General features: G+C 39.0%; 1 protein-coding gene across 1 annotated transcript; it reads right to left on the reverse strand.

Moving 5' to 3' along the window:
- Positions 1-1,483: 1,483 nt before the first annotated feature.
- SCO1 (synthesis of cytochrome C oxidase 1) lies at positions 1,484-16,981 on the reverse strand. The gene is made up of 6 exons (XM_069483252.1): positions 16,674-16,981; positions 15,581-15,671; positions 12,019-12,216; positions 10,789-10,881; positions 7,316-7,431; positions 1,484-2,459 (listed from the first exon to the last, which is right to left on the reverse strand). The coding sequence occupies exons 1-6, from the start codon at positions 16,974-16,976 to the stop codon at positions 2,325-2,327; spliced, it is 936 nt and encodes a 311-aa protein (XP_069339353.1). The 5' UTR covers positions 16,977-16,981; the 3' UTR covers positions 1,484-2,324.
- Positions 16,982-17,043: the final 62 nt, after the last annotated feature.

Genomic DNA, 17,043 nt, shown 5'->3' on the forward strand with positions numbered 1-17,043 from the left:
GATATTTAATATCTCTCTTATTAAATAAGACTAGTCTTTTTGTAAGTTCTCACTTTCTTTCTCTTTTGAGACAGGGGCTCACTCTGTTGCCCAGCTGGAGTGTAGTGGCATGATCATAGCTCACTGCAGCCTTGAATTCCTCACTTTCTTCACAAGATTCCTAGGAAAGTCATTCCAATCCAGACCAACTACTTCTGAGTGGTTTATATAAACTAAATCTTGTAGTTGTTTATTAAGGAACAGGCTATTGTATCGGTGTACTAGGGCTACTTTAACAAAATACCACAGATTGGGTGGCTTAAACAAGACATTTATTTTCTTCTATAGTTCTGGAGCTTGGAGGGCCAAAATCAAGGTGTCAGGCTGGGTATGGTAGCTCACCCTGTAGTCTCAGCACTTTGGGAGCTGAGGTGGGAAGATCGCTTAAGGCCAGGAGCTTGAGAGCAGCCTGGGCAACACAGTGCGATCCCGTCTCTACAAAAAATAAAAAAATTAGTCAGGCATGGTGGCGTGTGCCTGTAGTCCTAGCTACGTGGGAGGCTGAGGCAGGAGGATCGCTTGGGCCCAGGGATTGGAGGTTGCTGTGAGCTAGGATGATGCCACTTCACTCTAGCCTGGGTGACAGAGCTTTCAATGTCTCAAAAAAAAAAACCCCAAAATTAAAAAGAAACAAAATCAAGGTGTCAGCAGGGTTGGTTTCTTCTGGAGACCTCTCTCCTTGGCTTGCAGATGGCTGTTTTCTGTCTTCATGTGGTCTCCTCACTGTGCATATGTGCGTCCTAAACTCCTATTTTTTTAGAACACAAGTCGTATTGGTGTTCTATGCTAACAGCTTCATTTTAATTTCATTACCTCTTCAAAGTTTCTATCTCCAAATACAATTACATTCTAAAGTGCTGAGATTAGGACTTCAGCATACGAATTTTGGGGGACATGATTAGCCACTAACAGCTATAGAATTTTTCTTTTTCACATACTGTTACTTTGATATAAATACTTAGGTTAACATAAGTATTGAGAATTTAAAAACCAATTTATATGCATGTAAAAACATAACTGATACATAAAAAGAATCTGTTGTCTGACTAGGCATTATACTTGCTACATCTTAGGATTTACTGAAAAACTTTTAGAGAACTTTGCCCCAGGACAGCAGCTTCAGGTGGAAAAGGTGACAGTCAAGCCTCGATATCTAGGGCAGTTACATTTAGAAACAAAAGCCAAGATTCACTCTATCACTCAACAATCGTTTTTTTTTCCTGACACACCAAAGATGGGTGAAATTATTTCCCTTCAAAACACTCTCAAGGTGTGGTCCCTGGACCACCAGCATCTGAGTCACCTGTGATATCTGTTATGAATGGAGGTCTCCGCATCCCACCCCAGACTCAGTGAATTTAGCTCCGGGCCTAGGAACCTGCATTTCAACAAGCATCCACCTACCCACCCACTGGAGTCTGTGGGACTCTGCCCTGAGAGCTGTGTGCTGCCACCCAGGCACCCACTCCACTCCTCACCCCTGAGAAAGGTCATGCTTGTTTGAGTTGCAAAACTCAATCACCTTTATTTTACACAAAGTGCAATCTTCTATATGCAGAAAAGTACTCTGTATCACACTCATGATCAATATTCTCTTATTTCCACTTGGGATGTCATTGAAAACTTGGCACATCATTTAGCTAAAACTCATAACAAAGACCCCTAGAAAAATTGGACTAAAGGTTTTCTCCAAATAGATTCCCTCTTCATTAGTCAAATTGACACCTGCTGACAGCGCAATCAAAGGCAAACCCGACAGTGATATTCATTAATAAGGAAGATTAAACTTATGCTTTCAAGTGTAAAGATTAACTGTGAATGGTAGAGAACCTAATTAGACTGTTATCAGCGACCAAAGAATTCAAGCGGAAAGCCAAAGCGCCATGGAAATCACACTCTTTTCTGCAAAATTCAGTCCCACAACCTGTATGTCAGGGGTCCAAGATGCTGGAGAGCAGAGCTGCTTGGAGGGCCTGTTCACGAGGGGAGACCACTGGCTGTGCCTCTCCCGGCTGTGTCCTTCCACCAAGTCCACTCTTCACTGGCTGCACTTTATCTTGGTCTTCTGGTCTCACCGCAGATATTTGAAAGACTTTAGGTTGTACTTTTTACATTTCCAAGAATCTATTTTGGTTGAACCCCAGGGTAACATCCCATCCAGAATGGAGATGTTCTCAAGGTCCACAGGTCATTCTGTAGGTTGCATGTATATATTGGCTCCTACGGGAGACAAAGCTTCCTTCCTCTTTAGCAAGAGAATACTGCTTCTGGCAACGTGGCCTTGGCTAGCTCTTCTTCCTGTGTGCCCACATGTGTGCAGCAATTGAACCAGCTATTTCTGCATTCCTCTTGTTCTGGCCAAAATAATCTAGAAACTCACCATCTGGTCCAATCAAGTACATTATTATTGTATGATCCACCTGCAGAGAAAAGAGGGGGTATAACAAAAAGATTATTATCAAAATAAACTGCTTATTTTACTGAATAAATACCGCAGGATAAGAGAACTTTACATTCCTGCTCAAATAACCTTTGTAGCATCTATTACTTATGGAATGGGCCTAAGCTCATTATAGCACATTTACACTGAAGGACTGCCTATAATCCTTTGTGTTCTGAAAATCTGCACTGGCTATTACTTATAACATCAGCTAGAACATGGAATTCTTGTGGTTCAATCCTTAATACACTCATCTACACACACTCTCTGAGAAAAAGAATCCATGTTTTAAGACACGTCTGCTGCAGGCCTTCATAAAACAGTCAGTGCTTGTGGAATACAGCAATGCTTATCTGGAAACACTTTCACTTTGAGTAAAATGTGTCATCTGACCCCTTACCCACAGCACAAAGAGATGTCACATGGAATTAAAAGTGTTGATGAAAAATTACTTTCTTTAGTAAGTTGTTAGGTATATTGCTTTATGTTTTAGGGGGAACTGGTTGTCATTCATTACTGCCTAAATTCTGTTTACCATGTTTTATGAGAGGAAACCAGAAAATTAATCACTGGTATAATTAAATAATCTATAAATTCTAACACAATATTTAGTCCTGATATTAGTAATTAAACAGAAACAAGAAAAGACACGCTTTTCTCCCCTGGGAAATTTTTACACACACTGCACTGAGCAATCGTATCTGAAGCAAAGCCTGGAAAGCAAATCCTCAGGGGCCAGAGTTGCTGTACCCCTAAGGAGTCATCTTAAATGCATCATCCATTTTCCTGGCAAACTTCTTAACTTAAATTTAGATTAGTCATCAATTTCTTTAGTTAGATGCTTCCACAAAATCCAATTTTAAATAAGCAGATTTGTCACTTAAGAGTCCTTGGAATTTATTGCAGGCTTGAATGCTACTTGGCAAGACAAAAAGAAAGACAGGAATGTGATCACACATACCAAACTGGAGCTACTCCCCCAAATATATCCCAGCACACATTATATGTGCGTGAGGTTATTATTTTTTTATATATACACATTCATGAGAAGCTAGCAAATGGAAAGTGCCACTTGCCTACCCACATAAGGAAAGAATGTACAGCAAGAGCCCAAACAGCTGGTGATTTCATGTGTCGTGAAATAATTTACTAGAGGAGCAAGACAGGGGATCTAAGTTTCTCCACGCATCTGATACAGAAATCAGAATTAAGTCTCCAGTTCTCTCCTTAAGCCGTACGCTACACCTTACACTGCTCTTTCTCCCTATTTCTTCCTTTTCTCAATTCTTTCTCTTCTGTTCTCTCTCCCTTAAAAAACAGACTTACGGTGTGTGGGACTATCTTTTGAGTGTTCTTAATATAAATTACTTTCTAGTACACAATAAAAATATTGCTTTCTCTCTGTCAAACCTATTGGTGGTCACTTATCAATACTCCTTTGGGTTGTGAGCAAAGCAAATTTACATTTATTCTAATACAGAGATCTTCCAAGTTCTAGTACTTCCTAGTATAGAAAAAGAGAAACTAGCATTTATTGACAAGTTTTTTCATGTGTCATCGTAGCCCATGAGATAGGTATCCTCCTCCTCTACAAATGATACAACAAGCTGGAGAGGGGAAGTTATATAATTAGTAAGTGCCAGACCTAATCTTAAAATCTGGGATCTGCCCAATTTCAAAGTGTTACCACCATGTTGCCACTATCTCTAATTCTACTGGAGGGCAGCAACTCAGGTTTTATAATGTGCAAGGTTTTTTTTTTTGTATAATTTTTTATTTTTTGAGAAGGTAATACATGCACATTAAAAAAAAAAAATATCCAGTAAACACATACAAGGAAAGCCTTCCTCCCATTCTGGACTCCCAGATTCCCTCAGTTCTTCTTCTTGGAGGGGGCCACTGCCAACAGTTCCTTCTCTATTCTTCCAGAGACTTTTCTGCATTCCCTACTGTGTGTATACATCCATCACCACCTATTTCTTTTCATATATAAGTGATAACATACAGTACTTTTTTCTCATTTAACAATATATTGAACATTTTAATGTATTAATACATACATAATAGTTTTTTAAAAAAATAGTTGGCTGGTTTTCAGCCTTTTTTCTTTACAAACGATGCTGCAGGGTATATAAATTCCAAAAAGTAGACTCTTTGACCTAAAAAGTATTTTACCTTACATGTTGAGAGAAACTGCCAAACTGCCCTCTGAAGAGGGTGTATGAATCAGTTTAATGCCTATCAACAATGCACGAAATCATCTGTTCTAAATTCACTCAACAGTGTATTTCCTGTTTTTCCAATTTTGACAATATATTTTCAAACTTTCTGACTATTGCCGAATAGGTGAAAAATGGCATCTTGTTATATAATTCACATTTCTTTTATTATGAAACTGAACATCTTTTCTTAGGTTTGAAAGCCATTTGTATTCTTTTTTCAAAAGTGTTTTCTAATACTTACATAATGCATTATATATAAGGCAATAATGTGCAAATTTAGTTTTTTATGGGATTTCAAATGTTTGGCATGTCCAGTTTATATACATTATCAGTCTGAAGCGTCCATTCAAAAGGCAGAAGCTTACCTTTTGTTACTGCTGTTTGAGATTCAGAAAACCTCAATCCATTACATCTCAAGGGTAACCTTTAAGGCAGTCCCTCACTCCTTGCAGGTCCTTTAATCTTAACAGAAGTTTCCCAAATCATCTTGTGGATGAAAAGCTGTGACCTCAAGGGACAGAAGTCATACTAATGAAAAACCTAAGAAGCTGGAGAGTGTCTCCCCCTATTGGTTGATTTAGCAAACATACAGCAATGAGTTCCTCATTGATTCTTACCATAAGGGCAAATTCTTATGGCAGGAGACCAGTGTTTCTCAAAATGGGGCCTAGCATGTATTCCAGACGGTCCAGAAAGTCTCCATAAGAATTACATATTTGCATTTTAATTTGTAAGACTAAAAAAAATTAATATTCATATTTTGGATTATGTGCATTACGAGTACAAAATTCAGTGCCAAGCCTATGTTTGGTTTGTTTATGATATCACTAGCCGTACACTGCTGGTTACAGGCAGATAACATGAACATGACACATTCGTGCCAAGTCAACACCAACCCATCAAGGCAGGCTACACAAACGTTTCAAAGTATTTTAAACAGAGAAACACCGAGGGGCAGCTGACTATAGCTGTGCATCTGATAGCAGTCTGACCCAAATCCCATTCCTGTGGTCAGCAGCACTCTGGTTTCAGCAAAATATCCTGTCACTTTAACTGAATGTCTTAAATTTAAGTTTTATAGGCTGTTTGATTTGTAAAATTTCTTTTTAATTTCACAGCTATGAGCTCTAAGCACAAGACTAGGGAGGGTTACCTAGTTTAGGTTTATATATGCATTTAAATGATTTAATAAAACTCATTTAATGCTGGAAGTCAGATTGATGAGCTTATCATCAGTTAAACTCAAAACCAGTTAATACAACTCTCTATAGAAAAAAGGAAAGAAGTCTAGAAAGCTCTTTTTCCATGGCTTCCTCTTGGGCCACTGTGCCCCTCTGCTCTTCCCTCATCCTTCCCATGCTGCTTGTGTAGCAAGAAACCACAGGAGAGTCCCTCTACTTTCTTTAGAGTCAGGGCTTAAGGAAAAATGCCCATTTTTCTCTTGTCATTTTTTCCAATGAATCCAAGTTTCCCTAACTCTGAGGCAGCAGACCTGGAAGATAAGATTGCTGTGTGGGCTTAATTGAGGCAAAGGGGCCACAAACCTGCTTTTAGTTTGGGCCACAGGCTACAGGGGCACACAGTATGTCCCAGGTTCCAAGGTGACAGAGAAACCACGGTGGGCTGTAGAGACAAAGCACCACAGTGAGAGGTCTCCTCCACACATCACACCTGGGACAGGCCACAGGGAGCTGGTGGATCAGTGATTCAGGGTCCTGTACATTTTTCTTTCCACAAAACCAGCTTTGCAGCTGGAAAGACTCTTGTGCTTTGCCCAAACAATATTATAGAAAAACCAGAATATGACAATTGAGGGAAGAAAACTAAAATCATACTAAGATATAATGTCAACTCTTAATCTGATAGGAGAAAAATGTCTACGTTGAGAAGAAACTGGGTGGACAGGGGTGGTCCTTATGCCCTTTGTTGGTGCTTCATGTGAAACCACTGATAAGAAAAGAAACACAGTCACTTGGGCATTAGCCTGAGACTTCTGGGGCAGTGCTGATGAACGTGAAGATGGCTCCTTTAATGTAAGAGTTTCAGAAGTACAACTTAACAGAATTCCTGTTCCTTATCATTAAAAAGAATAAATTAAAAACCTAATTGTGCAAGGCATATAATTGAATGCAAATAAACCTCATAAAAGTTTATCTTCCAATAGTTTTTGTCTTTTCTCTTGCTTTTCAGAATTCTCATTCAACCAAAAAGTACAGTTCCCCATGGCCTAAAACTGCGTCTCAAAAGGAGCAATTTCCTATACCTCCTCACTGGGGACACAGAGAACCAATACAGTGTTTTTAAACTAAAATAAGCCTTGCCCCAAAATGATGGTTCCTCTTTATTTCCAACATGGTACCCAAGTATCTAATTTTATATTGCCCTATAATTTTGTGTGTCACTAGAAGAGAAAAACAGGCAATTGAATTATGAGAACAGTGAATATAAATTAAAAAAAATATGCTTCTATTATCCTTTCAAATATCCAACATTCCTAAGGAATCTGCAACAATCTTAGGTTTTCTTTCATCTCCGAAGCCAGTCATTTAAAGCTGTATGAAGATTTGGGATCTGGGAGCGGGGCACATGGGTTAAAACCTGAGCATTTACTTACTATGTAGTCCTCATCTTCATCCTTGGGACCAGGGCTGTAATACACCCTGTATGCTCGGGCCACTTGATCAATTTCTTCTTTTGTGCCAGTCAAGCCGATCAGTTTGGGAGAAAATTCTAAATAAAAAAATGAGAAAAACAGTGAAAATAAGAAGCCAGTCAAACTACCATCTCGACTTCAAAAAGCAGTATCAGTCGTAAAGCAGCCCTGTCGCCACTTTCTTCCTGTGAGTCCCCAAACATTTCTTCATGATTTAAAGGAAAAGAATTCACACAGAACAAATGAAAATTCTCTTTTATAACATTTAAGTCAAATCTTTTTATGACTATCCAGTAAAGATGTGGGGGGAATACTTTCTAATATTTAAAGTCGTATTTTTAATTTAAAACTAATTTTTAAGAAATACATGTAGTTCTGAGATACACTAAAGAACCTCCATTCTGTTCTCCATATGGCTGCACTAATTTACATTCACACCAACAGTGTGTAAGGAAGGAATAAGTAGATCAGTGAGATCCAGGCCATATTTGCCTTTCTCTGCCTGGCTTATTTCACTTAGCATAATGTCCTCCACAGAGAACCATAATTTATAACTTGAGGATTGTAGGGTGGCTACTGTCCACCCTATTTTTGGAGAAGTAGAGAAATTAACGCTGTAAACAGAGAAAGAGAAACTAATGAAGCAGATGCACAGGATGGTATAAGCAACAGACAGAGACAGACTGACTCCTGGCTTCCCTAAGTTTCCAGATATTCCTGCTCTTAGAATTCATCAAATTCCTGTGAATACATATAATAAATTCCCTCATTTCACCTAAGCTGCTTTGAACTGATTTCTCTTCCTTGAAGCCAAATAATTTTAACTCACACATTGCACTATCTTGTTAAAAAAAATTTTCCAAGGCTCCCTTAGCCTTAGGACACAGCCCCAAATTCTTAAGCTAGACCTAAAGCCCTGACTAACTTTCTAGGCTTCTTTTGGCTTCTCAGCCCTCATTGTGGTTTTGATTTGCATTTTTCGGACTAGGGATTTTGAGCACTTTTTCATATATGTGTTGGTCACTTGTACGTCTTCTTTTGAGAAATGTTTATTCAGATCATTTGCTCATTTTTAATTGGATTATTTGTTCTTTGCTGTTGAGATGTTTGAGTTCCTTACATATTCTGAATACTAATCCCTAGATGAATAGTTTGCAAACATTTTCTCCCATTCTGCAGGTTGTCTCTTCATTCTGTTGTTTCTTTTACTGTGCAAAAGCTTTTTAGTTTTATATAAAACCATCTTGTCTATTTTTGCCTCTGTTATCTGTGCTTTTAAGGCCTTATCCATAAAATCTTTTCTGACCAATGTCCTGAAGCATTTCCCCGATGTTTTCTTCTAATAGTCTTATAGTTTGGGTCTTAATCTTTAATGCGTTTTAAATTGACTTTTGTATATGGTGACAGATAAGGGTCTAGTTTCATTCTTCTGCATATGGATATCCAGTTTTCCCAGTACCATTTATTGAAGAGACTGTTCTTTCCCCAGCAAACGTCCTTTGTGCCTCTGTGGAAAATCAGTGGGCTGTAAATACGTCCAATGATGGACGTTTGGGTTTTTCCCACTTACTGGCTATTACAAAGTTGCTAAGAGCATCCACGTACAAGTTTCTGTGTGGACACATGCTTTCATTTCTTTTGAGTAAACACCTAGGATTGGAATGGCTAGATCGTATAGGTGTATGTTTAACTTTTTAAGATACTGACAAAATGTTTCCCAAAGTGGATGTACATTTTTTGTGTTCCCACCAGCAGAATATCGGAGTTCCAGCTCCTCCCATCCCCACCACACTTGGTACGATCAGCCTTTTTAATTTTGGCCACTCTAGTAGGTGTTTAGTAATATCTCATTATAGTTTTAATATGCATTTTCCTAATGACTATTGATGTTAAGCATCTTTTCATCCTCTTATTTGCCATCTGTATGGCTTTAATGAAGTATCCATCACATCTTTTGCCCATTTTTATGGGGTTCTTCCTTTTTGCATGTATGTATATATATTAATATATTATTTATATTCTAAGTACAAATTAGGTACATGATTTGCAAATGTTTTTTGCCAGTCTATGGCTTATCATTTCAGTCTCTTGATAGTGCCTTTAAAAGAGCAGTTTTCAATTTTAATGAAGTCCAAATTTGTCAATTTTGTATTGTTTGGTATGTAAGAAATCTTTGCCTAACCAAAGGTTACAAAGGTTTATATTTTCTTCTTGAAGTTTAGAGGTTTTTATTATATATATTTAAGCAGAATTTATGTCCACAGTTTGCAGGTTTGTCAGAAATTTGGGCAATAGCACAGTCATTTCCTAATGAACTCAGTGGATTATACACAATCTTCAATTTAAACATGTGTTATACTGGCAATTATTTTTATCATATATTAACCAAACCATAATATTCCCAAATGAGTAGACATTTGAGTTGTTGTACCTAACTGAAATATCAAAACCTCATGTTAATATTCTCCAACATCACTTACATACAGTGATTGATGATGTAATCATTGCTAGTTGCATTTTGGAGGCATTTGTAAAAAATTTAAGTTGGTATTTAGAAAAATACTGCAATTTCAGCAATTCAGTTAAGAAAAAAAGTTTGGATGTGCAGCTATGTCAAGTTTCATTCATCCTTCTCTTCACTTACTCACAGAGTAGAAAAGAAAGACAAGCCATCCTGCCTTTTCAGAACCTGAACAATTTCTCAATTTAGAGTTTACTCAAACAACACAAATAGGCTTCTATACCTTTGGAAGAAGGAATTGCTGTTAAATGTTGGGCTATCATTTCAGTAGTCTGATGAATCCAGATGTTTTAAGTGACTTCTTACTGGCTCAGTCACATAAATTTCAAAAACATAACAGCAAATACAGGCTATGAATTTACCCTTAGCCCTGAACTTTGTTATAACTGCTATTTTGGAATGGTAAGTATTGGCTGTCCAGCCCTTTATCAGAAGTTCAGAGTAGAATCTCATACCTGTATCAGGATTATTTGCTGGAAAATAAGATATAGATATTTTGACCTGGTATGAACTTAATTGCAAAGCAAATTTTTTTTCTCACATGCTGCAATGAAAACTATAGTACTTATTTCATAATATTTTTCAACTTTAGTGTATCTCAGAACTACATGTATTTTCTTAAAACTAAATTAAGAATGTGATTTAAATAGTTAGAAAGTATTCTCTCCAGATCTCTACCAAGTCAAATCATAAAAGGATTTGACTTATCTGTTATGAAGGAAAATTTTCATTTGTTCTGTTTCTTAATTACATACTGACTAGCCACAGTAACAATTTTGAGCTTCATCTTTTTATTCACCTGTAAAACTGGTGACAACACCATTTCTCCTATTTTACAAGGCATTGTGAGGTTCAAATGAATTGATATTTCAAAAACTGTAAGAGCTAAATAGATGTAAAGTGTAAGACATACCTTTCACATAATTTGCAATGGTTTCTTTTGTGTCCCTCTCTGGGTCAATGGTGATGAAAAGCGGAGTTAAATTTGGTAGAGATGGAATACTATCTGAAAGAAAGTTCCAGTTAGTCAGTATTCATACCTTAAGGGAAAAGACAAAGGAAACCAGCAATGACAGGACAGTATAGTAAGTGTGACAGCAAAGTTTTAAGGAAACACAGAGGGACCTCTTAAAATTCAAGTGAAGAGTACAGGAAAGGGGGCAGGATGGCTTCTAGGAAGAGCAGATCCATATACAGAAGCATTATCTGTAGTGGAATCAGATACACATCCTGTCAAATACCAGTGTATAAATGCTGTTACCCCAGATCACATCATGTGGCTATCTCATCTCCTAATTCAATCCAATGTTTGTAATGTTTTCCCTTCCCACCATATGTCAAGGGCAAGGCAAACTATTAATAAGAACTGAATATCCTGAAACAATTCATTTTAAGAAGGAGGCATCCTTTCTTCTTCTTCTTTTTTTTTTTTTTTTGGAGACAGAGTCTCGCTCTGTTGCCTGGCCTAGAGTGCCATGGCATCAAGCTCACAGCAACCTCAAACTCCTGCGCTTAAGCAATCCTTCTCCCTCAGCCTCCCGAGTAGCAGGGACTACAGGCATGTGCCACCACGCCCGGCTAATTTTTTTCTATATATATTTTTAGCTGTCCGGATAATTTCTTTCTATTTTTAGTAGAGATGGGGTCTCCCTCTTGCTCAGGCTGGTCTTGAACTCCTGACCGCGAGTGATCCTCGCACCTCAGCCTCCCAGAGTGCTAGGATTACAGGCATGAGCCACTGTCTCCGGCCACTTTCTTCTTATTGGTACTAATAAAATGCCACTGACTACAGTACCATTCCACAGATTTCCTAGACTAACCATCACAGTCACTGGGGAAAAGGTGACGGCAGTGTCAGTGATAAAAGGCTATGATACAGGAATGGACACAAAAGCAGAGTTAAGTGAGATCCAGAGCACACTGACATTTTTAAGTGATCTAACATTTAGCATCAAATTATATTTCCTTTGGTGGAGAATAAGGTCACAGGAATCAAAACAACAAAGAAGCCAAATGCTGAGAGTGTATGCTCTTGCAAACCACATGATTACAACACCCCACCTAACGGTAATACAAGAAATGTGAAAAAGGTAGTAACATTAAGTAAACATACACTTTGTATAGTTAGTGATGGCTTTCTTACCTATTTCATTTACGACTTGAATCATTTTTTCTAGTTCTTCTGGACAGATGTCAGGGCAATGGGTGAAACCAAAATAAATCAGTACCCACTGACCCAGGTAGTCCTTGTCAGTTTTAGGTTCTCCAGTATGAGTTGTGAGAGAAAATGGTCCCCCAAGCAAAGGCTTTCCGATGCTTCGTTGCCGTTCCTTTTCTAGCTCTTCAAGAGACACAAACATACACACCAAAAAAATGTTCAGTCTAACCAGATGTACACAAATGCCTGATACATGGTCAGTACTATATAATGACTATGGAGGCACAAAATGTGGAAAAAACAGTTTCAGTTTTCAAGGAGCTCAAAAAATCTTTTCAGAAAAATAAGCATAAAACAAAATCAAATTAAATGCTATGGTATGTAGTAAGCACTATAAGAAAAGTGAGAAAAGAGAAAAGAGGTAAAAATATTTTTTTCTCTTCCAGAACAATTCAGTCCTAAGCCATGAAGTGTGGCCATGCTGGGGGTGGGGGTGGGGCCACGGTGGCCTAGAAGAGAATGTCTGAACCCAGATAGGCTGAGGTGGGCAGCCTGGCATGAGGAGTCCAAGCCTGAGCATGCTGAAAACGACAGGTGCATGGGGAGGGAGCAGTGGTGATGGGACCTTAGTTACATACGGGGGATTGATGAAATAAATAAATATATTAAAGATAAGAGAGTTACAAAAGGAAAGTCAACAATGGAGAAGGGGAAAACTAGAATGAATCCTGAAGTAGTGGAATGACACTGGAGGTACTAGTGTGAGCTTATGGTTTTATATAGAGAGATACAAAATAAATACAGATGTAAATACATCTATTTTCTATCTCTGTCCACTGAGAAGACCCTGGAGCAGACACACCCCAAGAGAAATGAGCCCAGAACCTGACTTCTAAACATCATTCTCTGCTAAAAAGAAATAGCTTTTTGGAGAAATGGCTAAACACAGGGCCAGAGCAGAGATAGTACAAGATAAACCTGGGGCCTCTTGCAGCAGAAGAAAAGCAGAACTCAAAGAACATTGGAGATGTCAAAAAGACACCGAAGCTTGCTCGAAGGTGTACCCACTGGTCAATCTGGAACAATTTAAACATCAAAATAAAGAGAATATGGATTAAAATTCAATGAATATACAGGAAACCATTGAGTCCAAAGACATAAATAGTTTGATGAGGAACAGAATATGTAAATACACATCACAAAATACATATTAATTACACAAAGGAGTAACTTTTCAGTAGAAAAACCTATTAGACACACCAGCTTAATCAAGTGATCAAACTGAACATTATCAGTAATGCGCCAACTGATACTATGTGGTTCCTGACTAGATGCAATGAGAACACGACATCGCTCTCGTGATATTTCTGCCAAAGGTGCACAAACTGAATCTAATCATGGAGAAACATCAAATGCAAACTAAGGGACATTCTACAAAATAACTGGCCTGTAACCTTCAAAGTTGTCAAGGTAATTCATGAAAGCCTGGGAAACAGTTACGAATTGAAGGAGACTAAAGAGACAACTAGGTACAAGGTGTGGTTTTGAACTGGATCCTTCTGCTATAAAGAACACCAAGTAGGCCGGGCGCAGTGGCTCACGCCTGTAATCCTAGCACTCTGGGAGGCCAAGGTGGGAGGATCGCTTGAGGTCAGGAGTTCCAGACCAGCCTGAGCAAGAGCGAGACCCCCTCTCTACTAAAAAAATAGAAATTATATGGACAGCTAAAAATATATATATAGAAAAAATTAGCCGGGCATGGTGGTGCATGCCTGTAGTCCCAGCTACTCGGGAGGCTGAGGCAGGAGGATCACCTGAGCCCAGGAGTTTGAGGTTGCTGTGAGCTAGGCTGATGCCACAGCACTCTAGCCTGGGCAACAGAGCAAGACTCTGTTTCAAAAAATAAAAAAATAAAGAACACCAAGTAGCAAAACTTGAAGACTGAACTGTATTCAAAACTTGACAATTGTCTAAAGATTGAAAAGTAATGACATATCAACATTAATTTTCTGATTTTAATGGTTATATTGTGGTTATGTTGGAGAACATCCTTGTTGTAGGAAATATACCATAAAGTATTTGGAGATGATGAAGCATCACGTCAGCAAGCACTCTTAAATTATTTAGTATCACTGTTAGGATTATTTCATAATTTTTTTTTTAAGAGACAGGGTCTTGCTCTGTCATTCAGGCTGGAGTGCAGTAGCCTAATCATAGCTCACTCCAGCCTCGAATTCCTGGGCTTACATGATCCTCCTGAGTAGCTGGAACTACAGGTTCCACAGCTGGTTAATTTTTAAAATTTTTTGTAGAGATGGGGTCTTGCTACATTGCCCAGGCTGGTCTAACTCTTGGCCTCAAGCAATCCTCCCAGCTTGGCCTCCCAAAGGGCCGGGATTATAGGTGTGAGCCACCGTGCCTGACCTCATAATAAAATTTTTTAATAAAACAAATGTTAACATTGCATTTGAAATTCCAGACTGAAGTCAAAGAAGCTTATATATTCTAGAATTTTCTCTGCCACTATTTTCTTAGCTTTCCAGTTTTGTTTCTTTGTAAAACTAAAGGAACTTATTGCTTATTGGAATATGAAAATCTTATCAATATTGCTTGTCATGCCAATAATGTCATATATTTCAGTATGGAACTTATATTGCTGTTATATTCTAAAGGCTATAAATTCTCACTCCCAGATTTAAACATTACCCTCTGTATAACATCATGAAAAGAGACTCTAAAGTTAATAATAGAAAGATTTAGGCAATACTTCAAAGATTTACCTAAAACTTCTAAACCAAATCTTAAAAGTCCTGGAATAGTCACTAAAATATAAAGTTCTTATGAAGAATTTCTAAATGTTTCAAGGTTCTAATCCAGAGCACTTCCTGGCATTCCCTGACCAGGCTCTATCTTCCCCTCATCCATGGTCAGCCTCTGGCCTCTCCCTCTGCTGATACCCACTGGTTTGCAGTATCCACTCACACTGTTTCTATGCCTGATCCCTAGGAGGTCCTCTCAAATCCCAAGATTGGGTCTTCCTTTGGCTCAAAGAGCATCCTAAGCTTCTGTCTGGCCTGGCAGAATCTTATCTAGTGAAATCCTTTACATCTGTGTCTTTCCCTGTCATGCACCTCAAGGGCTGGACTGCATCTTAGTCATCTTTGCACCCTCCAAACTTCACCTGTCCACATGCAAATCTGACCACAAAAGTCTTTTAGTATTGTTAGGCAGTGTATCCTAGATTGGATCTTGGAACTGACAAAAGACATTGATGGAAAAACAGGTGAAATCCAAATAAACTATGTAGTTTAGTTAATAGTTCTGTGCTAATTTTAATTTCTTAGTTTTGCTAAATGTGCCATAGTAAAGCAGGAGTTAACATTAGGAGAAGCTGGGTGAAAGGTATATGGGAACTCTCTATGCCATCTTTGCAACTCTTCTATAAATTGAAAATTATTTCAAAATGAAAAGTTTAAGAACAAAAAAACATGCTAGTACATAGCCAGGAAGGACTTTATTCAGAGCTGATCAGATGATATCCACTTACTTTCCATCTTTTCTTTCTTGAAGAACTTCATACCAGCCAATAAAGCTCCTCCAATAGCAAATGTGATTGCTAAAGACTTCCAGGAAACAGGCTACTGGGGCAGAGATTTCAAAAATAAAAATCCTAGTAAGATGCAAACATTTAACCATACTAAATTTATTATAGTAGTTTTTAACATATATACACACCGGCGATGATCTTATTAAACGAGCAAAATGTTTCTGGGATGAGAAAACATTGAAAGTTTCTGTGGATGCCATTAGTTCTGGTATCTGAATACAGACAATTACAAAAGCACTCATTTCCAGGAGAAAGTTCCTAAGTTAGTTTCTGTTCATGTGGAAAAACACCCCAAGAAGCTTATTTATTAATAATAATAAATAAAATGCGGAAGTTTAACCTAACTCTGGCTTCCAGAAGTAACAAACTCAAAATAGAAGAGGCATCTAAAAGTGGGGCTTCTTGCAAATTACATCAATTATTTCTTTGTACTCTTTTGCAAGTCCCCAAAAAGGAAGATGTTGGCCAACTAGGCCTAACTCATTAACCTTCCCCAGCTCCGAAAACCCACTTCTCTTACTTATCATTAGACGGGAGTGGCTCTTAAGTTCTTTTGGGGTCAGAACTAAAACTCGAGAAAAACCCAAGAAAAAGGCATATCCGTGCGTAACTAACGTCCACTTTTTGTTTCAATTTCAACGTATACACGAAATATCTGAAGGGGGTTCGAGTGGCAGAAATTATAAAGGTGCTCTGACTTCGCAATCACGGTAAACTTGAGGTTCAGAAAACCTGAAGCTCATTTTATTTTTCTGGTGCAAAAGCTAACATAAAACCCAAGCCTGGGTATCTAATCACGTAGAGAGGGTGTAGGTTCTCAAGTTCTCTCCGGAGGACTGGGACTACCCGCAAAGCAGGGGAAACGCAGGATGAGATTCTCTGACCCAGGTAAGCCCGCCGCACGAGGGCAATTTTAAGCCAGGCCGAGTAGTTTCTGAGGTTATGACCAAGTGGGATAAGAAGGCCGGTGGGGCTGGCTGATAGCCACGACAAGCAGGCTCCAGGAGCAGAAAAGCTCCAGGTATACACTCACTCCGGGCTTCGAGAGGTGCGTCGGGTCTCTGTGGCCCTTCTGCTCCGGCCCCGACGACCCCGGGGGTGCTGACGACCCCGGGGGTGGTGGCATCGCCGTGCTGAGAGGCCTGCTTCCCAGGCACCTGCCAGCGAGCCCCAAGGCCCGCCACACCTCCTCTTGCCGCGCGCAGAATTGCCTCAGCAAGACTCTCGCGGTTCCCTGGGCCGGGCCCCAAAGCCCGTGTCCACGAGGCAAGAGACGCCAAAGTTGGCCACCCGGAGGCCGCATAATTCGGCCAGGGACTAGTAACAACCCCGCCATGAGCTTCGGAGACCGCGCCTCCTTTGACCCGCCCTGAGATTTCCGGTACTGTTCCGCTTCCCCCGGA

This window comes from Eulemur rufifrons, chromosome 9 (genome assembly GCF_041146395.1).
Source record: "Eulemur rufifrons isolate Redbay chromosome 9, OSU_ERuf_1, whole genome shotgun sequence".
Taxonomy (NCBI): Eukaryota; Metazoa; Chordata; class Mammalia; order Primates; family Lemuridae; genus Eulemur; species Eulemur rufifrons.